The following is a 24284-nucleotide window of genomic DNA, read 5'->3' as shown; positions in this document are numbered from 1 at the left end:
TGTAGCTTTGCCAGTTGTGGGTATTATTGGTACCGATGTGGAATATGTTGAACTTTCTGCTTATAAATGTGTTTTCTGTGAGGTGCAAGCTGACATCATTGACAGAATGCAAAAATACAAGGAAGTGCCTCAGGAGAGAACAGTGAAAACCCAGGGAGAATTCAATCACCATCTGGATTTGGATTTTGGGAAATCAGTTGTCGCATATGGATAAGAGGAACAAGGGTGCTAAAGAAAAATATGTTGCGTGAATAGATAGTTTAAGAACATATTTAGCATGATGGGCTTTTAAAATCTTCAGCCAGTAAGCTACAAGCCATCTTGTAATGTCAGTAACTGAATCCTTAGTGTAGAGACACATCCACTCCCAAATTCCCTGCTTGGGGAGTAGGTGGATAGTGATTTAATAGTCTCTCCCTCTCTGGCCAGCTGAACAAATTCTCTTTGGGTTCCCCCTGCTGAGGAGGTGGAGATACAGAGAGTTCACTCATCACATTCCTTCTCTTTTGGTCGGGAAAGTGGAGGTAAAATGGGTTTATAATGCCCATCCCCCTCTCTCTGTTGGGGAAGTGGGCGGACAGTGCATTTATTTAGGCCCTCCCCCTCTCTTTGTTGGAAGCGGCTGTACAGTGAATTAACTAATGTCCCAGCTCTTTGGTGGGAAAGTGGGGGTACAGGGTTAATTAATGCTCCTCCCCCACTATTTGTTGGGGCGTGGTGATACACTGGATTAACTACTGCCCCCATGCTTTGGTGTGGAAGTGAGGGGTATAGTGGTTCACTAAGTCCCTTCCTCTTTGTTAGGGAGTTGGGGTGCAGGGCATTAGCGAACGTCCATTCCCCACTCTCTGTTGGAGAAGTGGGGGTGCAGTCGATTAACTATAACCCCTCCCCCTCTCTGTTTGGGAAGTGTGGTTGCAGTGGATTAATTTATGCCCCTTCCTCTCTCTTTTGAGGAAGTGGCAGTAGAGTGCATTAACTAATGCCCCTCCTCCTGTCTCTGTTGGGGAGGTGGGGGGACAGTGGATTAACTAACGCCCCTCCTCCTGATTTTGTAGGAGAGGTGGAGATATAATGCATTAACAATTTATCTTTCCCCTCTCCGTGATGGGCGATTGTTGGTCCTTGTTTCTGTTTGATTATCAATTCAGTTCCCAGTGGGTGTGATGCAGCAATTTTAAGCTGACATCAATTTTAAAGGGATGGGCAATGGGAGAAGCAGGAACACCGAGATCTAAATGTGATGTGTTTGTCTGTCTGAAATGGGAAATTGTCCGATTTCTCCTCAGCGGGAAGAAAGTCAATGAATATATTTTGTGAACACTGCAATGAATGAATTTTACTCTGTCTCTGACCCAGGGTGTATCTGAGCTCGGAGCTCTGGTTGTATCAGACTTGGGGCTGAGACCTGTAGAAATCTTGGTCTCCTTGAACAGATCTAATATCAGCAAAGTCGAAGCTCCATTAATTAAGCGGCTGTGCATTTAAATCACAATTAGAGGAAAAAAAACTTTATTATTTTTAATTTAGTTCGAAATGCAATTGATAGATTCTCATTGACATGAATTAACGGTGTCCATCAGAGCGAGGGAAATGTTCACAAAACTCGGTTTACCGCTGGATTTATCAACCGTTCTGTTGATGATCTTCAAGGGGATGGCTTCATGTCCCACCACACAGGAGTAAGAAGCGCCGCTGGCCCACTCCTCCGCTGCAATGGATAACAGGCTGTACATGAAGAAGGAGCTATTGCCGTTCTCCGCCATCACCTCGGTGTTCTTGTAGTTCCCGGGATTCACCGGCTTGTCGTTGACGGTCCACTTGACGAAGATCTCTCGGGGGGAGAAACCTCTCACTAAGCAGCTGAGGGAGACGAATCTCTGAGCGGAGACGTCTTCAGCCGAGGGCAGGAGGACAGAGACGGACGGTTCCCGCGGGTTGGGATCTGCAGAAAATGTACAATAAATGTCAGTAAAATGGGGAATTCCGGAGACAATGGAACCGCGGGTTAGATGTGAGAGAAATGTGTTTTGTGTTGGATTTTAAAGGTATTCATTTTCCACTTTGGGATCTGTCCGGTTTCATAGCTCGGAGCTGAGGCGGACACAAGCCTTTTCCCTGAGAATTTACGGATATTGGATTCGAAAGTTTCAGAAAGTGTACAGCAGGGAAACAGGCCATTCGGCCCGCCTGTTCTGTGCTGGTGTATAAGCTCCACACCAAGCTCCTCCCACCTTACTCCCAAAGGATTGGGAAACTGCCAATGTAACACCCTTATTCAAAAGGGAGGGAGACAAAAACATGTAACTATAGGCCAGTGACCTTAACATCTGTCAGTGGGAAACGGTTAGAGTCCATTATAACGGATCCAATCGCTGAGCATTTAGAAATACACAATATAATCAACAGAGTCAGCGCGGCCTCGTGAAGGCGAAATCAGTGCCGAACAAATTTAGATGGAGAAAGACTGGATAAAGCTGAAGTAACGGGGGAATTGGGGGCCCTCGTGCAGAAACCACACAAAGAAAGTTCTGCAGGTAATATGGAGACAAATTGAATGTTGACATTTATTTCAAAGGAAATAGAATATAAACATGGGGAAGTCTGGCTAAAACTATACAAGGCACTAGTTAGTCGACACCTGGTATACTTTGAATCGTTTTGGTGCCCTTATCTAAGGAAGGCAGATTGGTTTTGAAGGCAGTCCAGAGAAGGATCACGAGGTTGATCGCGAGTATGGAGGGATTTTCTTATGGGGAGAGGGTAAGTAGGCTGGGCTGTACTGATTGGAGTTTAGAAGAATGAAGGCGACCTAATCGAGACATGAAAGATTTTCAGGGAGCTTCTTAGGATAGACGCTGGGAGGTTGTTTTCCCCTGTGGGAGCGTCTAGGACCAGAGCGCAGGATCACAAAGTGAGGGTTCTCCCATTTAACAAAGAGATGAGGTGGAACTTCCTCTCTCAGAGAGTAGTGAAGCTGTGGAATTATTTAACCCGGGGGCAGTAGATTCTGGGTTGTTCAATATGTTCAAGGTTGAGAGAGAAATATTTTAAATCAGTAAAGGCGTCAAGAGATATGGGGATAAGTCGGGAAAGAGGAGTTGAAGATTATCACATCAGATCAGTCATGACCTCACTGCCGGCTGGACCGGTGTTGATGGGCCCAATGGCCTATGTCTGTTCCTAAGTCTTGTGGTCTATGGTCTCGCTCCATCTAAACCCAATATCACTGCTTTCAATTCATTGTTCGTTCATCTGCATATCAATTTCCCCCTTAAACTCTAATCGCCCAGAGTATTTAGTTAGTGGAATTCCCAATCAGAATGGACCATAAATACACAATGCTAAATACTGACCGCTGCACTGACACTAGAAATAGACACAATGACTCACTTATTGCTTCAATCTCTCTACCCACCTATTTTTTTGTGGATTGAAATTCTTAAAGGAGTTGGCAGGTCCTGATGGCTCGCCACACAGTCAAACACAGCCCCACTCAGCCAGGCTTGTGTCGAGATGTTTAATTTGCTGACCACGCTTTCAGTATCTGCCCCAGGCTGGTCGGCAATCTCTGATTTCAGCGGCTTCTTCGCTTCACTCCAGGACACGTTGACTCCATAAGGAGCCTTCGAAATGACGCAGGTTAAGGTTACAGTCGCCTCCAATAAGACCTGTTCTATTGGTGGTGGCAGTATTGTTACTGAGGCATCAGTGCAACCGGAAGGATCTGCGAATGAAAAAAGTGGAAATTAACCCAAGTTTGATCTTCAGAATCAGGGCAGCAGTACTCAGCCTTCACTCTACATGGGAATAAATCAACTTAGAAACATCAACCTCTAAAGATCGCCTTTAATCTTCTGTAAGCAATGGAAAACCAGTTTGGTTTGTGAAAACTATTCTCATTGTGAAATACAGTCAGCCCCGATATCATTCTAACGAATCAGCATTTCAGCATTCCCAATACAAATATTCCATTCCTTATCTCAGGAACGAAGTACTGGCGGCTGATCCATAAATAGGTTGGATGAACTTTCCAACACTCTCCCCCGGAGCTGTTATCAATTAAGTGTTTGAGACACCCACTGACTCAAATATAATCAGCTGTCTCAGGATAAAGCTGGCATCAAGTACCCCAGGGGCTGGTTTAGCACGGGGCTAAATCGCTGGCTTTTAAAGCAGACCAAGGCAGGCCACCAGCGCGGATCCAATTCCCATACCAGCCTCCCCGAACAGGCGCCGGAATGTGGCGACTAGGGGCTTTTCACAGTAACCTCATTTGAAGCCTACTTGTGACAATAAGCGATTTTCATTTCATTCATTCACCTCACTCACTAAATTACTTCAAATTATAGGGATACAGTTATTTCTATATTCATAAAATCGTGAATGATTAGCAACCCTCATGCAGCTCTTACATCAGAATGAAACACAAACGACATGGCAGTAAATTAGAAGTCATTCTGTGCTTTGCACTAACTTCAGTAAATTCCTGATTTGGATTAACATCAGAGTGCAGGATGATTTATTGTTTCCTCTGTTCGAGTCTCTTACCAGACGCGGTGATGTTGCGACTTTGGGTGACCTCTTGATGAGTGACCAGGCAGGTATAGACGGCTTTGCTGAACCATTCCCGAGCGGAGACTGTCAGCCGACTGCTCGCCGAGAAGTTCCCGTTCACTTCACAGGGGGGCGAGGTGACAAACCCTGAACCCATGGGTTGTCCATTCTTCAGCCACTTTACCGTCATTGACTTTGGCTGGAAATCGTTGATTGAACAGACCATGGTTGCAAATTTCTGTCTTGAGATTTCTTCATTGGAACTCACGGTGAGGAGAACATTTGGAGTGTTGACAGGTGGAGGGCCTTCAAGAAACACAAGTTAGACATTTCTTGAAGAAGATGTTGTAACGAATAAAATGACGAATTATATTTTAACAGTTTCTCTGTGGTCACTATTTCGCGCAGGAATCAGAACTATGCAGAGAACCATAAATGTGTAATCACCAAAGATGTAAATAAAGTAATCAAAGCATCTGTTTCTCACAGATTCCACAAAACTTACATGGAATTCCAATGCTCTTGTCTGAGCCGCTGTGTCGAACCTCACAGCTGATTTTGCTGCATCCCCCCTCTGACTCGGTGATGGTTAACTGGCTGCTCAGGGTGTAGGTTCCCTTCTTGTTTCTCACTGACGGGTATTTCTTAACTCCAGTGGTGATCAGCTGCCCATCTTTCTTCCAGGTAAGGCTGGTGATTTCTGGGGAGTAGTCCATCGCCAAACAGCCGAAGGTCACGGAGCCGTCATTGTTGCGTTGCTGACAGGAGGAGACCAGGCTGTAGAGAGTGGGCGGAGACGGTGTTGCTGGGAAAGAATGGCCCATTCAACAAGTTAGACTCTGTTATTTGTGATCTATAAGTTACCAAGCACATCAAAATGTGACGATGCATTTAACTTAACATGTTCTCATTAACTGTTACATCCATATTTCAGCGTCTATTAGTTCTATGATTTGAGAATCACCATCTCTTTGCCGCTTCATTAGAAACTCGCATCCCTTTCTCCGTTTCTAACACATACAAAAAATAACATTTGATGCCGCCTGAATGATGTAACTGTCATTGGATTGAAGGAGAGGAGCAGAGAGTTTCCCCCATTATTTCAGCCACCATGTAAAATAAAATAGAAATGTTGCCATAGTCCCGGGGACTGCCCTTTCCTTCTGAGAGCTGACTGGTGGTGATTTAACCTCTTTATGAATATCCCCAGCCGGTACAACAATTGAATCCGCGCTGTTGGGATCGCTCTTCATCACAAACCAGCCGTCCAGCTAACTGAGTTGTATACGTCACAATCCAGCTAACTGAGCTGCGTACGTCACAATCCAGCTAACTGAGCTGTGTACGTCACAATCCAGCTAACTGAGCTGTGTACGTCACAATCCAGCTAACTGAGCTGTGTACGTCACAATCCAGCTAGCTGAGCTGTGTACGTCACAATCCAGCTAACTGAGCTGTGTACATCACAATCCAGCTAACTGAGCTGTGTACGTCACAATCCAGCTAACAGAGCTGTGTACTTCACAATCCAGCTATCTGAGCTGTGTACGTCACAATCCAGCTAACTGAGCTGTGTACCTCACAATCCAGCTAACTGAGCTGTGTACGTCACAATTCAGCTAACTGAGCTGTGTACGTCACAATCCAGCTCACTGAGCTGTGTACGTCACAATCCAGCTAACTGAGCGCGTACGTCACAATCCAGCTAACTGATCTGTGGACGTCACAATCCAGCTAACTGAGATGTGTACATCACAATCCAGCTAACTGAGCTGTGTACGTCACAATCCAGCTCACTGAGCTGTGTACGTCACAATCCAGCTCACTGAGCTGTGTACGTCACAATCCAGCTAACTGAGCTGCGTACGTCACAATCCAGTTAACTGATCTGTGGACGTCACAATACAGCTAACTGAGATGTGTATGTCACAATCCAGCAAACTGAGCTGTGTACGTCACAATCCAGCTAACTGAGCTGTGTACGTCACAATCCAGCTAACTGAGCTGTGTACATGACAATCCAGCTAACTGAGCTGTGTACATCACAATCCAGCTAACTGAGCTGTGTACGTCACAATCCAGCTAGCAAAGCTGTGTACTTCACAATCCAGCTAACTGAGCTGGGTACGTCACAATCCAGCTAACTGAGCTGTGTACGTCACAATCCAGCTCACTGAGCTGTGTACATGACAATCCAGCTAACTGAGCTGTGAACGTCACAATCCAGCTGACTGAGCAGGGTACGTCACAATCCAGCTAACTGAGCTGTGTACGTCACAATCCAGCTAACTGAGTTGTGTATGTCACAATCCAGCTAATTGAGCTGTGTACGTCACAATCCAGCTAACTGAGCTGTGTACGTCACAATCCAGCTAACTGAGCTGTGTATGTCACAATCCAGCTAACTGAGCTGTGTACGTCACAATCCAGCTCACTGAGCTGTGTACGTCACAATCCAGCTAACTGAGCTGTGTACATCACAATCCAGCTAACTGAGCTGTGTACATGACAATCCAGCTAACTGAGCTGTGGACATCACAATCCAGCTAACTGAGCTGTGTACGTCACAATCCAGCTAACTGAGCTGTGTACGTCACAATCCAACTAACTGAGCTGTATATGTCACAATCCAGCTAACTGAGCTGTGTACGTCACAATCCAGCTAACTGAGCTGCGTACGTCACATTCCAGCTAACTGAGCTGTGTACGCCACAGTTCTGCTAACTGAGCTGCGTACGTCGCAATCCAGCTAGCTGAGCCGTGTACGTCACACTCCAGCTAACTGAGCTGTGTACGCCACAGTCCAGCTAACTGAGCTGCGTACGTCACAATTCAGCTAGCTGAGCTGTGTACGTCACACTGCAGCTAACTGAGCTGTGTACGTCACAATCCAGCTAGCTGAGCTGTGTACGTCACACTCCAGCTAACTGAGCTGTGTACGTCACAATCCAGCTAGCTGAGCTGTGTATGTCACAATCCAGCTAATTGAGCTGTATACGTCACAATCCAGCTAACTGAGCTGTGTACATCACAATCCAGCTAGCTGAGCTGTGTACGTCACACTCCAGCTAACTGAGCTGTGTACGTCACAGTCCAGCTAGCTGAGCTGTGTACGCCACACTCCAGCTAACTGAGCTGTGTACGCCACAGTCCAGCTAACTGAGCTGCGTACGTCACAATCCAGCTAGCTGAGCTGTGTACGTCACACTCCAGCTAACTGAGCTGTGTACGTCACAATCCAGCTCACTGAGCTGTGTACGTTACAATCCAGCTCACTGAGCTGTGTACGTCACAATCCAGCTAACTGAGCTGTTTACGTCACAATCCAGCTAGCTGAGCTGTGTACGTCACAATCCAGCTAACTGAGCTGTCTACGTCACAATCCAGCTAGCTGAGCTGTGTACGTCACACTCCAGCTAACTGAGCTGTGTACGTCACAATCCAGCTCACTGAGCTGTGTACGTTACAATCCAGCTCACTGAGCTGTGTACGTCACAATCCAGCTAACTGAGCTGTCTACGTCACAATCCAGCTAGCTGAGCTGTGTACGTCACAATCCAGCTAACTGAGCTGTCTACGTCACAATCCAGCTAGCTGAGCTGTGTACGCCACAATCAATTTGTGTTAAAGATGTTGTCTCTTCATTTGTATCTTTGCAGTTTTGGGAAATTCCCTTTGTTCAAACTGACTGATACCACCTCCTCTCTCCATTTCACTACCCCCATTCTCCAAACTAGAGAATAGTGGCATTGCTTCAAAAATACCTTCGGAATGCACATTTATATAATTACAATAAGGTTCTACATTTGAGTAATTGCAACATTCTCTAATTTTAAGATCATGAGGGAGGCGGCCATTCAGTCGGTCGAGCCTCCTCCCCCATTCAGTAAGCCCTGGCTGTGCTGATTGTGGTGTTAACTCCACATTCCGCCTGTCACTGAGACCGGACTGTCTGCAATCCCCCCGCACCCGCCCCGCGCTCCCTGTGCGTCCCCCATCTCTCTGCGGTTCCCGCTGGATTTCTGTAACTTTCTCCTGGTCCCTTCACTTTCGTTTAGCTCTCTGCTCTTTTCCACGGCTCTCTGCGCTTTCCTCCGCATCTCTGCACTTTCTCTCGACTCTGCATTTTCTTCCTGCTCTTTAGTGCTTTGCCCAGGTGTGCTGCACTTTTCCCAGTTATTTGTGCTTTTCCCGGTTCCTGGCACTTTGTGCGGGCTTTTTGAGGTTTTCGCCAGCACTGTGCGCTTTACTCCGATTCTTACCGCTTATCGCCCACTCCATGGACTTTCTTCCGGTTCTCAGCACTTCCCCCGGCTCTGTGCTCCTTCACCCGGCTCTCTGCACATCCCCGGCTCCCTGCACTCCACACCCCCCCCCCCCCCCCCCCCCCCGTCCCCCTCCCCCCTCTCCCGGCTCTCTACACATCCCCCGGCTCTCTTCACTTTCCCCGGTCCACGCACTCTCACCACCACCACCACCCCCCCCACCACCCCCCCATCCCCATCGACTCTCTGCACCTTTCCCTTGCTCTCTCCACTTCTTTCCAACTCTCTGTCCTTTTCTACGACTCTGTGTGTTCCGCTGCATCTCGGTCTATTCCCCTGCATCTCGATGCTTTCCTCCCAACTCTGCCTTTTCGCCGCCTCTTTGCTCTTTTCCACCGCCTCGGCGCGTTCTCCCGGCTCCGGGGTCTTTCCCCGGCTCTCTGCACTTTCCCCGGCTCCCGGCAGTCCCGTGTCATGCAGCCACATTCGGGCGCCACTCGTCATCAGTTTCGCTCCAGTTCTCCATTCCTCTCTCGTTGCAGCCGCTCCCTTGTCCATTTCCTGGGCATGAGTGAGAGAGGATGAGCGAGTAACTGAGTGAGGGTAGGAGAGTGAGTGTGGATGAGTGAGTAACTGAGTGAGGGTAGGAGAGTGAGTGTGGGTGAGTGAGTAACTGAGTGAGTGTAGGAGAGTGAGTGTGGGTGAGTGAGTAACTGAGTGAGGGTAGGAGAGTGAGTGTGGGTGAGTGAGTAACTGAGTGAGAGTAGGAGAGCGAGTGTGGGTGAGTGACTGAGTGAGGGTAGCAGAGTGAGTGTGGGTGAGTGAGTAACTGAGTGAGGGTAGGAGAGTGAGTGTGGGTGAGTAACTGAGTGAGGGTAGGAGAGTGAGTGTGGGTGAGTAACTGAGTGAGGGTAGGAGAGTGAGTGCGGGTGAGTGAGTAACCGAGTGAGGGTAGGAGAGTGAGTGTGGGTGAGTAACTGAGTGAGAGTAGGAGAGCGAGTGTGGATGAGTGAGTAACTGAGTGAGGGTAGGAGAGTGAGTGTGGGTGAGTGAGTAATCGAGTGAGGGTAGGAGAGTGAGTGTGGATGAGTGAGTAACTGAGTGAGGGTAGGAGAGTGAGTGTGGGCGAGTGAGTAACTGAGTGAGGGTAGGAGAGCGAGTGTGGGTGAGTGAGTAACTGAGTGAGAGTAGGAGAGCGAGTGTGGGTGAGTAACTGAGTGAGGGTAGGAGAGTGAGTGTGGGTGAGTGAGTAACTGAGTGAGGGTAGGAGAGTGAGTGTGGGTTAGTGAGTAACTGAGTGAGGGTGAGTGAGTTGGGTGATTGAGGATGTATGAATGTTGATAAGTGGCGGATCAGGGGTGACTGACTGAGGGTAGGTATGTCACCGAGGACGAATAAAGGGTGTGTGAGGGAGAGTGAGTGAGACGCAGAGAATGAGTGACTCTGGGTGAGTGAGGTTGTGTAGTGAGAGTCAGTGAAGGTGAGTGAGCGAGGGTCAGTGAGTGAGGGTGAGTGAGTGAGGGTGGGTGAGTGAGGGTGGGTGAATGAGGGTGAGTGAGTCAGGGGGTCGACTGCTGGTGAGTGAATGTAGTGGGTGAATGAATGAGGGGAAGTCAGTGAGCGTGGGTGAGTGAGGGTGAATGAGTGAGGATGGTTGAGGGACGATTGAGTGAGGGTGGGTGAGTGAGAGTGTGTCAGGGTGGGTGGGTAAGTGAGGGTGGGTGAGTGAGGGTGTGTCAGGGAGGGTGGCTGAGTGAGGGTAGGTGAGTGAGTGAACGTGAGTGTGGGTGGGAGAGTGAGTGAGTGTGAGTGCCTGAATGAGGGTGAGTGAGGATACGTAGGTGTTTGAGGATGAGTTAGTGACGGTAGTTTACTGAATGAGGGTGTGTGAGGGTGGGTGAGTGAGGGTGTGTGAGGGTGAGTGAATGAGAGTGTGTGAGGGTGGGTGAGTGAGGGTCTGTGAGGGTGAGCAAGTGGGCGTGGGTGGGTGACTGAGTGAGGGTGAGCGCCTGAATGAGGGTGGGTGAGGATGGGTGGGTGATTGAGGATGAGTGGGTGAGAGTGTGTGTGTGAGGGTGAACGAGTTAGGTTGGGCGTGAAAGGGTGAGTCAATAACGGTGAGTGGTGCTGAATAAGGATGGGTGATTGTGCGTGAGGGTGAGAGTGAGGGTGGGTGAGTGAGAATGTGTCAGGGAGGGTTGGTGAGCTGAGGTGGGTGAGTGAGAGTGTGCGAGGCGTGTGAGTGAGAGTGTGTGAGGCGTGTGAGTGAGGGTGTGTGAGGCGTGTGAGTGAGGGTGGGTGAGTGAGAGTGTGTCAGGGAGGGTGTGTGAGTGAAGGTGGGTGAGTAAGAGTGTGTCAGGGAGGGCGGGTGAGTGAGGGTGGGTGGGTGAGTGGTGGTGGGTGAGTGAGTGAAGGGGAGTGAGGGTGTGTGAGTGTGGTTTACAGAATGAGGGTGGGGGAGTGAGGTGTGTGAGGGTGTGTGAGTGAGGGTGGGTGAGTGAGAGTGTGTCAGGGAGGGAGGGTGAGTGAGGGTGAGTGAGAGTGTGTCAGGGAGGGTGGGTGAGTGAGGGTGTGTGAGTGAGGGTGTGTGAGGATGGGGGTGAGGGTGGGTGAGTGAGGGTGTGTGAGGGTGGTTTACAGAATGAGGGCGGGTGAGTGGGGGGGGGGTGTGAATGACTGAGTGAGGGTGAGAGCCTGAATGAGGGGGAGTGAGGGTGGGTGTGGATGGGTGGGTGAGGGTAGGGAGGGTGGGCGAATGAGTGTGGGTGGGTGGCTGAGTGAGGGTGAGAGCCTGATTGAGAATGGGTGAGGATGAGTGAGGATGGGTGGGTGTTTGAGGATGAGTGAGTGAGGGTACGTGAGTGAGTGTGGGTGAGTGATCATTCCCAGGTGCTCCCAGCCCATTGGGACGATGTTTCTTGGGATGATTTTCCGCTCAGGCTCAGCTTCCTGTTGCCTGTTGTCCACAGCCGAGCTGGGGGCTCCTCCATTCGGCTCCACCAGTCCCACCTCCTCCTCTTCCTCTCCATCGATCCGGTCCTGATTCTCCACATTGATCAGCTTTCAGTAACATCGGCTGTGTACAGTCAGACAGCAGTCTAGATCACTGGGCAGCTGCTTTAATACTTTCAGTAACACCGGCTGTGTACAGTCAGACAGCAGTGTAGATCACTGGGCAGCTGCTTTAATACTTTCAGTAACACCGGCTGTGTACAGTCAGACAGCACTGTAGATCACTGGGCAGCTGCTTTAATACTTTCAGTAACACGGGCTGTGTACAGTCAGACAGCAGTGTAGATCACTGGGCAGCTGCTTTAATACTTTCAGTAACACGGGCTGTGTACAGTCAGACAGCAGTGTAGATCACTGGGCAGCTGCTTTAATACTTTCAGTAACACCGGCTGTGTACAGTCAGACAGCAGTGTAGATCACTGGGCAGCTGCTTTAATACTTTCAGTAACACCGGCTGTGTACAGTCAGACAGCAGTGTAGATCACTGGGCAGCTGCTTTAATACTTTCAGTAACACGGGCTGTGTACAGTCAGACAGCAGTGTAGATCACTGGGCAGCTGCTTTAATACTTTCAGTAACACGGGCTGTGTACAGTCAGACAGCAGTGTAGATCACTGGGCAGCTGCTTTAATACTTTCAGTAACACCGGCTGTGTACAGTCAGACAGCAGTGTAGAACACTGGGCAGCTGCTTTAATACTTTCAGTAACACCGGCTGTGTACAGCCAGACAGCAGTGTAGATCACTGGGCAGCTGCTTTAATACTTTCAGTAACACCGGCTGTGTACAGTCAGACAGCAGTGTAGATCACTGGGCAGCTGCTTTAATACTTTCAGTAACACCGGCTGTGTACAGTCAGACAGCAGTGTAGATCACTGGGCAGCTGCTTTAATACTTTCAGTAACACCGGCTGTGTACAGTCAGACAGCAGTGTAGATCACTGGGCAGCTGCTTTAATACTTTCAGTAACACCGGCTGTGTACAGTCAGACAGCAGTGTAGATCACTGGGCAGCTGCTTTAATACTTTCAGTAACACCGGCTGTGTAAAGTCAGACAGCAGTGTAGATCACTGGGCAGCTGCTTTAATACATTCAGTAACACGGGCTGTGTACAGTCAGACAGCAGTGTAAATCACTGGGCAGCTGCTTTAATACTTTCAGTAACACCGGCTGTGCACAGTCAGACAGCAGTGTAGATCACTGGGCAGCTGCTTTAATACTTTCAGTAACACCGGCTGTGTACAGTCAGACAGCAGTGTCGATCACTGGGCAGCTGCTTTAATACTTTCAGTCACACCGGCTGTGTACAGTCAGACAGCAGTGTAGATCACTGAGCAGCTGCTTTAATACTTTCAGTATCACCGGCTGTGTACAGTCAGACTGCAGTGTAGATCACTGGGCAGCTGCTTTAATACTTACAGTAACACGGGCTGTGTACAGTCAGACAGCAGTGTAGGTCACCGGGCAGCTGCTTTAATACTTTCAGTAACACCGGCTGTGTACAGTCAGACAGCAGTGTAGATCACTGGACAGCTGCTTTAGTACTGTCAGTAACACCGGCTGTGTACAGTCAGACAGCAGTGTAGATCACTGGGCAGCTGCTTTAATACTTTCAGTAACACCGGCTGTGTAAAGTCAGACAGCAGTGTAGATCACTGAGCAGCTGCTTTAATACTTTCAGTAACACCGGCTGTGTACAGTCAGACAGCAGTGTAGATCACTGGGCAGCTGCTTTAATACTTTCAGTAACACGGGCTGTGTACAGTCAGACAGCAGTGTAGATCACTGGGCAGCTGCTTTAATACTTTCAGTAACACGGGCTGTGTACAGTCAGACAGCAGTGTAGGTCACCGGGCAGCTGCTTTAATACTTTCAGTAACACCGGCTGTGTAAAGTCAGGCAGTAGTGTAGATCACTGGGCAGCTGCTTTAATACTTTCAGTAACACCGGCTGTGTACAGTCAGACAGCAGTGTAGATCACTGAGCAGCTGCTTTGATACTTTCAGTAACACGGGCTGTGTAAAGTCAGACAGCAGTGTAGATCACTGGACAGCTGCTTTAATACTTTCAGGAACACCGGCTGTGTACAGTCAGGCAGCAGTGTAGATCACTGGGCAGCTGCTTTAATACTTTCAGTAACACCGGCTGTGTACAGTCAGACAGCAGTGTAGATCACTGGGCAGCTGCTTTAATACTTTCAGTAACACCGGCTGTGTAAAGTCAGGCAGCAGTGTAGATCACTGGGCAGCTGCTTTAATACTTTCAGTAACACCGGCTGTGTACAGTCAGACAGCAGTGTAGGTCACTGGACAGCTGCTTTAATACTTTCAGTAACACCGGCTGTGCACAGTCAGACAGCAGTGTAGATCACTGGGCAGCTGCTTTAATACTTTCAGTAACACCGGCTGTGTACAGTCAGACAGCAGTGTAGATCACTGGGCAGCTGCTTTAATACTTTCAGTAACACGGGCTGTGTACAGTCAGACAGCAGTGTAGATCACTGGGCAGCTGCTTTAATACTTTTAGTAACACGGGCTGTGTACAGTCAGACAGCAGTGTAGATCACTGGGCAGCTGCTTTAATACTTTCAGTAACACGGGCTGTGTACAGTCAGACAGCAGTGTAGATCACTGGGCAGCTGCTTTAATACTTTCAGTAACACCGGCTGTGTACAGTCAGACAGCAGTGTAGATCACTGGGCAGCTGCTTTAATACTTTCAGTAACACCGGCTGTGTACAGTCAGACAGCAGTGTAGATCACTGGGCAGCTGCTTTAATACTTTCAGTAACACCGGCTGTGTACAGTCAGACAGCAGTGTAGATCACTGGGCAGCTGCTTTAATACTTTCAGTAACACCGGCTGTGTACAGTCAGACAGCAGTGTAGATCACTGGGCAGCTGCTTTAATACTTTCAGTAACACCGGCTGTGTACAGTCAGACAGCAGTGTAGATCACTGGGCAGCTGCTTTAATACTTTCAGTCACACCGGCTGTGTACAGTCAGACAGCAGTGTACATCACTGAGCAGCTGCTTTAATACTTTCAGTAACACCGGTTGTGTACAGTCAGACAGCAGTGTAGATCACTGGGCAGCTGCTTTAATACTTTCAGTAACACCGGCTGTGTACAGTCAGACAGCAGTGTAGATCACTGGGCAGCTGCTTTAATACTTTCAGTAACACCGGCTGTGTACAGTCAGACAGCAGTGTACATCACAGGGCAGCTGCTTTAATACTTTCAGTAACACCGGCTGTGTACAGTCAGACAGCAGTGTCGATCACTGGACAGCTGCTTTAATACTTTCAGTAACACCGGCTGTGTACAGTCAGACAGCTGTGTAGATCACTGGGCAGCTGCTTTAATACTTTCAGTCACACCGGCTGTGTACAGTCAGACAGCAGTGTAGACCACTGGGCAGCTGCTTTAATACTTTCAGTATCACCGGCTGTGTACAGTCAGACAGCAGTGTAGATCACTGGACAGCTGCTTTAATACTTTCAGTAACACCGGCTGTGTACAGTCAGACAGCAGTGTAGGTCACCGGGCAGCTGCTTTAATACTTTCAGTAACACTGGCTGTGTACAGTCCGACAGCAGTGTCGATCACTGGACAGCTGCTTTAATACTTTCAGTAACACCGGCTGTGTACAGTCCGACAGCAGTGTAGATCACTGGACAGCTGCTTTAGTACTTTCAGTAACACCGGCTGTGTAAAGTCAGGCAGCAGTGTAGATCACTGGGCAGCTGCTTTAATACTTTCAGTAACACCGGCTGTGTAAAGTCAGACAGCAGTGTAGATCACTGGGCAGCTGCTTTAATACTTTCAGTAACACCGGCTGTGTACAGTCAGACAGCAGTGTAGATCACTGGGCAGCTGCTTTAATACTTTCAGTAACACGGGCTGTGTAAAGTCAGACAGCAGTGTAGATCACTGGACAGCTGCTTTAATACTTTCAGTAACACCGGCTGTGTACAGTCAGACAGCAGTGTAGATCACTGGGCAGCTGCTTTAATACTTTCAGTAACACCGGCTGTGTAAAGTCAGGCAGCAGTGTAGGTCACTGGACAGCTGCTTTAATACTTTCAGTAACACCGGCTGTGCACAGTCAGACAGCAGTGTAGATCACTGGACAGCTGCTTTAATACTTTCAGTAACACCGGCTGTGTACAGTCAGACAGTAGTGTAGATCACTGGACAGCTGCTTTAATACTTTCAGTAACACCGGCTGTGTACAGTCAGACAGCAGTGTAGATCACTGGGCAGCTGCTTTAATACTTTCAGTAACACCGGCTGTGTAAAGTCAGGCAGCAGTGTCGGTCACTGGACAGCTGCTTTAATACTTTCAGTAACACCGGCTGTGCACAGTCAGACAGCAGTGTAGATCACTGGACAGCTGCTTTAATACTTTCAGTAACACCGGCTGTGTACAGTCAGACTGCAGTGTGGTTCACTGGACAGCTGCTTTAATACTTTCAGTAACACCGGCTGTGTGCAGTCAGACAGCAGTGTAGATCACTGGGCAGCTGCTTTAATACTTTCAGTAACACCGGCTGTGTACAGTCAGACAGCAGTGTAGATCACTGGGCAGCTGCTTTAATACTTTCAGTAACACCGGCTGTGTACAGTCAGACAGCAGTGTAGATCACTGGGCAGCTGCTTTAATACTTTCAGTAACACCGGCTGTGTACAGTCAGACAGCAGTGTAGATCACCGGGCAGCTGCTTTAATACATTCAGTAACACCGGCTGTGTACAGTCAGACAGCAGTGTGGATCACAGTGCAGCTGCTTTAATACTTTCCGTAACACCGGATGTGTACAGTCAGACAGCAGTGTAGATCACTGGACAGCTGCTTTAATGCCGATATAATTTCATTTTCCACAAAACAATTTAGAACTGGGACAAATAACATTCCTGCGACTTATCGGATTTACATTTTGCAAATGGGATTTTTGTGCCCGTAAAATTCTTGTCATACTGTGTCAGAGAGAGTGTGTTGTGTTTATTCATTCTTGTGATGGAGGCTCGGCCTGCATTTATCTCCCATCCCTCATTGACTTTGAGAAGGTGCTGAGCTTCCTTCTTTAACCATTGCAGTCCATGTGGTGTTTCCCCGAGTCGGATACATGATGTTGAACCAGCGGCAGTGCAGGAACGGTGATATATTTTATAGTCATGATGGCGAATGGTGAGGAGGGGAACTTCCAGTTGGTGATGTTCCCATGTGTCTATTGTCCTTGTCCAAATGGCCGCTGTCATCGGTTTGGAAAATGCTGCCTACGGAGACACGATGGGCTTCTGCTGCGGATCTTTAGATAGTAGACAGGCTTCGGGGAGTCAGGAGATGAGTTTTTCACCGCAGGATTCCTCACCTTTGATCTGTTGTTCTGGCCTCAAAATTTCTATGACTCACCCAGATCACTTTCTGGTCCATGTTAATCACCAGGAGGTTGTTAGTGGGGATTCAATGATGGTATTGCCAGTGAATGTCAAGGGGCGGTGGTTAGATCCGTTCTTACTGGAGGTGGGCATTGCCTTCAATTGGGTGACTTGACTGTTACTTACCACTTGTCAGCCAGAACCGGATAGAGCCTCCATGTTGCTTTATTTACAGGTTTATTTAGTGACTGCACAGTTGCAAATTGTGCTGAGCATGGTGCAATCATCTGCCAACAACCCCTGTTCAGACCTGATGATGGAAAGAAGGTCATTGATGAATAAGCTGGAGATGGTTGGACCTGGGACACTGCCCTGAAGAAGTCTCGCAGTGATGTCCTGGAACTGAGCTGATTGGCCTCCAGCAATGGAATCCATCCACCTTGGTGCTGGTTGTGACTCCAACCAGCGGAGATTCTTCCCCTGATTCCCATCCATTCATTCTTTGGTTGGGCTGCTTGAGGTCACACGTTTCAATGCTGCCTTGATTTGGCGGCACGGCAGCACAGTGGTTAACCCTGTTGCTTCACAGCACCAGGGACCCGGGTTCGCTTCCCACTTGGGTCATTGCCTGTGCGGAGTCTGCACAGTCTCCCGGGAGTCTGTGTGGGTTTTATCCATGTGATCCGGTTTCCTCCCACAAGTCCCGAAAATCCGTGTTAGGTGGTTTGGATATTCCGAATTCTCCCTCTGTGTACCCGAACAGGCGCCAGAGTGTGGTGACTGGGGGCTTTTCACAGTCACTTCATTGCAGTTAATGTAAGCCTACTTGTGACAATAATAATGGTTATTATTATTGATGTTAGTTCAGTCGCTCTCACCTGTGTATCTGAAAGTGTGTGCGTGTCTGAGTGTGTGTGTGAGGGAGAATGTGGGAATCTGTCTGAGAGCCTGTAACTGTGTCTATGTATGTGTCTGCATGCATGCGTGTGAATGCGTGTGTGTGTTTCTGGAGAGATGGATCAAGAGAGTGGGAGAGAGAGAGAGTACACGTGTGAGTGTGTGTGCGAGAGTGTATCTGTGTGTGAGAGAATATCTGTGTGTGAGAGCGTGATTGTGTGTATTTGTGCGAGCGACAGGATGTGTGTGTGTGTGAGGAGCAAAATAGTGTGCACAGAAGAGAGACTGCATGCGCAAAATTATGTGTGTGAGAGGGCATGCGTGTGAAAGAGTTCTTTCACAAGAGAGCATGTGTGTGAGAGAGCATGTATGCACCAAAGCATGTGAATGAGACAGCATTTAGAGAGCGCGCGTGTGAGTGTGTAACAGACCATATGTGTGAGAGAGCATGAGTGCAAGAGAGCATATGTGTGAGAAAGCATGTGTGTGAGAGAATGTGTGCATGAGACAGCATGTGTGCAAAAGTACATGTGTGTGAGAGAGCATGACTATGAGAGAGCATGTGTGAGAGAGCATGTGTGCGAGAAATCATGAGTACGAGAGAGACCATGAGGTGTGTGAGAGAGTGTGTGTGCAAGAGAGAATGAGAGAGTGTGTGTGGGTGAGAGTGTGTGTGTGAGAGAGAGTGTGTGTGAGAGCATGAGTGTGAGAGAGTGAGTGTTTGAGAGAGTGTGTATGTGAGAGAGCAAGTGTATGAGAGAGCATGTGAGTGAGAGGGCATGTCTGTCAGGGAGCGTGTGTGCAAGAGAGCGTGAGTGTGAGAGATATGTGATTGAGAGCGTGTGTGTGAGAAAGCATGTGTCGGAGAGTACATGGGTGTGAGAGCATGTGTGCAACAGAGCAAGTGTGTGAGAAAGCATATGCGTGAGAGAGCATGTGTGTAAACGAGCATGAGTGTGGGTGAGCAACTGAGTGAGAGAGTGTGTGCGAGAGTGTATCAGAGCGCATGTGTAAGAGAGAGCATGTATGCAAGAGAGGATATATGTGTGAGAGAGCAGGAGTACAAGAGAGCATGTGTGTGCGAGAGGCCGTGTGTGTGCGAGAGGCCGTGTGTGTGAGAGAGCGTGTGTGTGAGAGAATGTGTGTGAGAGAGCGTGCCTGCGAGAGACCATGCATGTCAGAGAGAGTGTATGTGTGAGAGAGTGTATGTGTGAGAGAACGTTTTTGTGTTGGAGAGATGTGTGTGACAGGGCATGTGTGTGAACGAGCGTGTGTGCAAGAGATAATGTGTGCGAGATTGCATGGGTGTGAGTGTGTGTGTCTGTGAATGATTGTGTATGTGAGTGAGATTGGTAAAGCGTGTAAGAGAGAGTGTGTGTGAGAGAGTGTGAGAGAGGGTGATTGTCTGTGAAGAGAGAGAGGGATAATGTGCCTATGTATGTGAGAGAGCCAGTGACAGTCTGTTGGTGTGAGAGGGAGAGTTGGAGAGAGAGAAAGTTGGAGATAGAGAGTATGTAAGAGAATGTGTGTGTGAGGCAGTGCGTGTGTGACCGAGTGAGTGTGTGAGAGAGACTGTGTTTTTGAAGAGCTATTGTGTATGTGAGAGTCTCTGTGAGAGAGAGTGCCTGTGTGTTTGAGGAATAGTCTGGGTTTCTGGGAGAGAGGGAGTGTGTGAGGGAGAAAGAGTGTGCGGATGAGAGCGTACCTAGTGTGTCAAATTTCACTCTGAAACACAGGGGAACGAATCATTCAAACTGATTGATTCTAATTGATAAATGGTCAACTTACGACAAATGAAATTTAATAACCTCTTTGAAATTAAACTGATATTAATTTCAAACTCCCTTCGCCTTTCAGCTATTTCTCCTGTCTGTCTGAACTGGGCAGAATGTATTTTCACTGAGAATGAACACATTAAATATAACAGATTGAGGGGAGTTTCATGTCTGTGACAGAGATCCAGTGTTTGATAAGAAATAAACAAACCAGGAAACATTCACATTGGAAACTGATTACCTGATTTGATCCAATGTCTTTATTAAATACAGTAAGAAGTCTTACAACACCAGGTTAAAGTCCAACAGATTCACCTGAGGAAGGAGCAGTGCTCCGAAAGCTAGTGACATCGAAACAAACCTGTTGGACTTTAACCTGGTGTTGTAAGACTTCTTACTGTGCTCAACCCAGTCCAACGCCGGCATCTCCACATCTTAATTAAATACAATCAACAAAACAATGGAGGCGGGCCACCTCATCAACCGGAGCAAATAAATGTATTGTTTTCTAAATTATTTTCAGTACAATTAACCATTCTCCAATAGCTTTGATATCACACACCAGTCTGCTACTCAATTGTAGCAGTTAATTTATGTTGAATTAGTTAGTACTAATGTCGCATTGCAAGTTATTGCCAATTGTCAATTAGTTTACCTGTCAGCTGATTTGTACTCTATAATATAAATAATAAAACATGGTTCTCTGTAATTCAAAACCTGCTCCTGCCTGAAATTTGATAAATAATTTGGATTTAATTAAATATTAATCTTCAAATTATCGGATGGAATAATTCAGACATGTGTAATATCTCATCTGTTTGTTAAAGCCGTATTCCCGAATTGATAAACTGTTGTAACTCGAAACAATATATATAACAATAAAGTCCTTGGTAGTTTGTGATCAATAAAAATGTTTCCGAGATTTAATAATTCAGGCAATTCGATTAACTTTATTATTGAAAATATTGCTTAAGAAAAGGAGATCCAAATTAATCAGTGCAAAAAGTAATGAAAATAATTCATTCAGACCCCCCACAGCCCTGAAACATTGTGAGAAAATGTAGAAATGTTCTTGTTCGATTTACGATTTAATAAGAAATAAGCTTGAGGCTCAGATATAATCTGTTATTCTATTGTATAATTTGTTTTATTTCTATAATGTTACATTCTGTACAGCACAGCTCTGCGAGACAGGATGTTATTATTATTGCAAAGCTAATATTCTCCTTTTGTAATTAAATTAATCTCTTTGAATTTCAAGCGTTTACTTGTCAATCTCCAGCCCTGTGCAGTCTGAACATTCCTACAATTTAGATAAAATCAGAAGAACAATTCCTGCACTGTCAGCGACTTCCACCTCTGAGAAAACTCTTTATGATTAGATGAGAGACACATATCTGACTATCAAACTGCAAATGACGTTAAAGAAATAATATTGTTGCTGCTGCACAGAAAGAATCTAATAACCGGATACATAAATTGCCAAACTGCAATATTAAACTCCGAATTAAGTAACTGCAAACGTAATCAGAGAAATAAAAAATAATTTAAAAATCCCTTGTGCAACTGAGCACTGCTGTACAATCGGTATGTTATTATTAAAACAGTTTCAGGCAAAATCACAAACTATTTCCAGCCTGGAAACTTTTCCGGTGATGCTAATGGTGTGCAGAGCACAGCAGAATTGTGAAAGGTGATTAATGATACTAATATAAAAACATCTTTGATTAATATGGAGTTGTATTTCAATTGGTTAAATTATATTAATTTACTCACCAATTTGAAAACGTTTTAATTAAATAGTTTCAGACTGCAGTAACGAATTGAGTTCTGAGTGAAACCATGGTTTATTTTAATCAGTAATTATCAGGTAAAATTTTAAAATGTCTATTACATCATTAATTCCTTTCTTTATTTTCGAAGACTGCCTCTTTTCCCCTAACAGTTGTGTTTTAAGCAGTTTCAAACACGTAAACTTTTTGCATTTCACCAGAAAACGTGTAACCGCTCAACGTCACCGAGTTGAAACAATGCAGAAACAGTGCAGAAACAATGCTGAAACAATGCTGAAACAATTCAGAAACAATGCAGGAACAATGCAGAAACAATGCAGGAACAATGCAGAAACAATGCAGAAACAATGCAGAAACGATGCAGGAACAATGCAGGAACAATGCAGAAACAACAAACCACTTCACAAATTGTACATATTCAAAGTCACCCAGGCACACAATCCCCTCAGCAGGAACCTAACATTTCTAAAACATCTGAATATAGAATCCAGCAAACCAGTTCGCCACCAAATATATGAATGATCAAACTAAATAGAAGTATGGAAGAACAGCAAGGATAGTGTGGAGGTGGGGTCTGTCCAGAATAATATTACAATTTTACCCCATTTTATTCATATTTGACCACGTTTCAAACTTGTTTCAAACATATTTAAACACTTAATGTTTGCAGTAGATGGTAAAAGCTGCAACCATGAGATGTCGCCGAGATGAAACATTGCAGAAAAGCCAAGCTGTGATTGTAGTCACAAGTTATGTTCGGAAAGAACGTTTTAAACCGTGGTTTAGTTAAAATGTAATTATCACGTTTTAAGAACCATTCTAAAATCCTGACTGTTTTCTACCTACACTCGTGCGTCAAACGTCTTGCTTTCATTCAATCACAAAACATGGAACCGCTCAGTATCACCGAGTATAAAGAATATAGAAACGCCAGCACAGTTTCACAAATGTTACTCATTCAGTCACCCAGACACCATCTACTCAGCAGAAAAACACGAAATCACATCATCGAGGGGCTGAACTCATTTTATGGAGAAGTAGCTCCATTAAGAAACACTTCCAACAAAAACAAACAACATTTCAAGAAAATCTCAATTTAGAATTCACCAAGTCGGCTTTTCATCAAGTGAATGAAAAATTAAACCAAACAGAAATATGGAAGAATATCATCAGCATTGTGGATAAGCAGAAAGTGTTCAATAAATTAACACAGAAACTATAGCATATTTTGTGAATGTTGGGTTCGATTTCTAACACGTGTGCAGGTAAAACGCACAGCCACCAGATGTCACCGAGATTAAACATTTCAGAAGCGCCGAACTTTTTAACAGACACCAGATATTTAAAGTAACCCGGCCACACAGTATCCTCAGCAAATAAACATCAAATCACAACAACCAGGGACTGAATCCCTCAGCAGAACATTTTGTCAAGAGACAGAGTAATTCTATAACCCTTTTCAGCAGAATCACATGAAACATTGCAACAAAATCACAATACAGAATCCACCAAACTCAGATTTCACTGAACAACTGAATTGTTAAAATAGAAAACAATAAAACAAAGTCTGAAATAAAACAGTTCATAAATAATGGAATGGTTCTTACCTGCAGTCACCGTCACCATGGTCCCTTGTCCCCAGTAGCCCATGATGTCACAGTGTCACATTCCCTGGGCAGCTCCGTACAATAACCGGACCTGCACAAAATAGACAGAAATCCACCATTATTTTAAATATTCACAAATCAGAGACAAGGTAAAGTCACGGTAAATTTTCATTAAAATAGAATTGTATTTATGGATATCGCTTGCTGTTCAAAAATGACCTTAATGTTTTATATTTCACAGATCAACACAAGAACATGTTTTTGAAAATACCAACGGTTGAGTGAATAATTGTCACAGATTTTCCATATTAAATCTTATTATTTGGGCAGTGCTGGACATAAATAATTATTTACTGTAAATAAAGTTGGATTGTAAAAGCGAGCACTGACGCAGCCTCAGTTAATTAGTGCTGAGGGGCTTTTTGTATTAACAGTAACTGCTGTGCCAGGTATCACAGTGAGACACAGCGTGTCAAATACTGCGGCAGACTGTTAACTGTAAAATACAGAGATTTAATTTCACTGTTCACTCAAAAAGCTAACTCTGTCTCTTCCAAGTGCGAATCTGTGAGTTATTTCAGCTTGTCATGGTCATTACATTTATAAAGAGGATCGGAACACTTTTAAACCCTCGGGGCACATTTAGCGTGTCGGTCAACAATGATAAAGTGGAAGATTTTTATACCTTTTTACAAACTAATATTGTGTTTTATTTAAGCCTCATTTACGTTGACAATCCTGCTGTGGCCCTGATGACCAATTTGGACAAACTCTTTCACTGAGGTTTTTGTATGAGGATGTCGCTGTGCACAGCACCGTGACCCCACTGCTGTAGTCACAGTGACAGACACCCGCACAAAAACTGCACTCACTCTCTGTTCAGTCCTGCCGCTCAATATTCACTTCAAATAGACGATTACTTCTGATCGAATTTACAATTTAGGCAGCAGTTCATAAAACGCAATGTGCATAGACTTTCTCCAAGTATCAGAAATAATACA

At 46.2% G+C, this 24284-nt stretch overlaps 1 protein-coding gene and 1 gene segment (V, D, J or C); one reads left to right on the top strand and one right to left on the bottom strand.

The window, feature by feature from the left end:
- The window catches only part of LOC140419035 (uncharacterized), a 529091-nt gene that overhangs the window by 74651 nt on the left and 430156 nt on the right, over positions 1 to 24284 (top strand). The gene's annotated exons all lie outside the window — the stretch shown is intronic.
- Positions 1496 to 23364, bottom strand: LOC140419025 (Ig heavy chain C region-like). The segment is given in 5 exon segments: positions 1496 to 1945; positions 3419 to 3727; positions 4552 to 4863; positions 5063 to 5362; positions 23284 to 23364. Coding segments are annotated over 5 exon segments (1356 nt in total).

Source organism: Scyliorhinus torazame, chromosome 5 (assembly GCF_047496885.1).
Source record: "Scyliorhinus torazame isolate Kashiwa2021f chromosome 5, sScyTor2.1, whole genome shotgun sequence".
NCBI lineage: Eukaryota > Metazoa > Chordata > Chondrichthyes > Carcharhiniformes > Scyliorhinidae > Scyliorhinus > Scyliorhinus torazame.
Note: the sequence above shows the minus strand (reverse complement) of the source record. Positions and strands in the feature narration are given on the sequence as shown.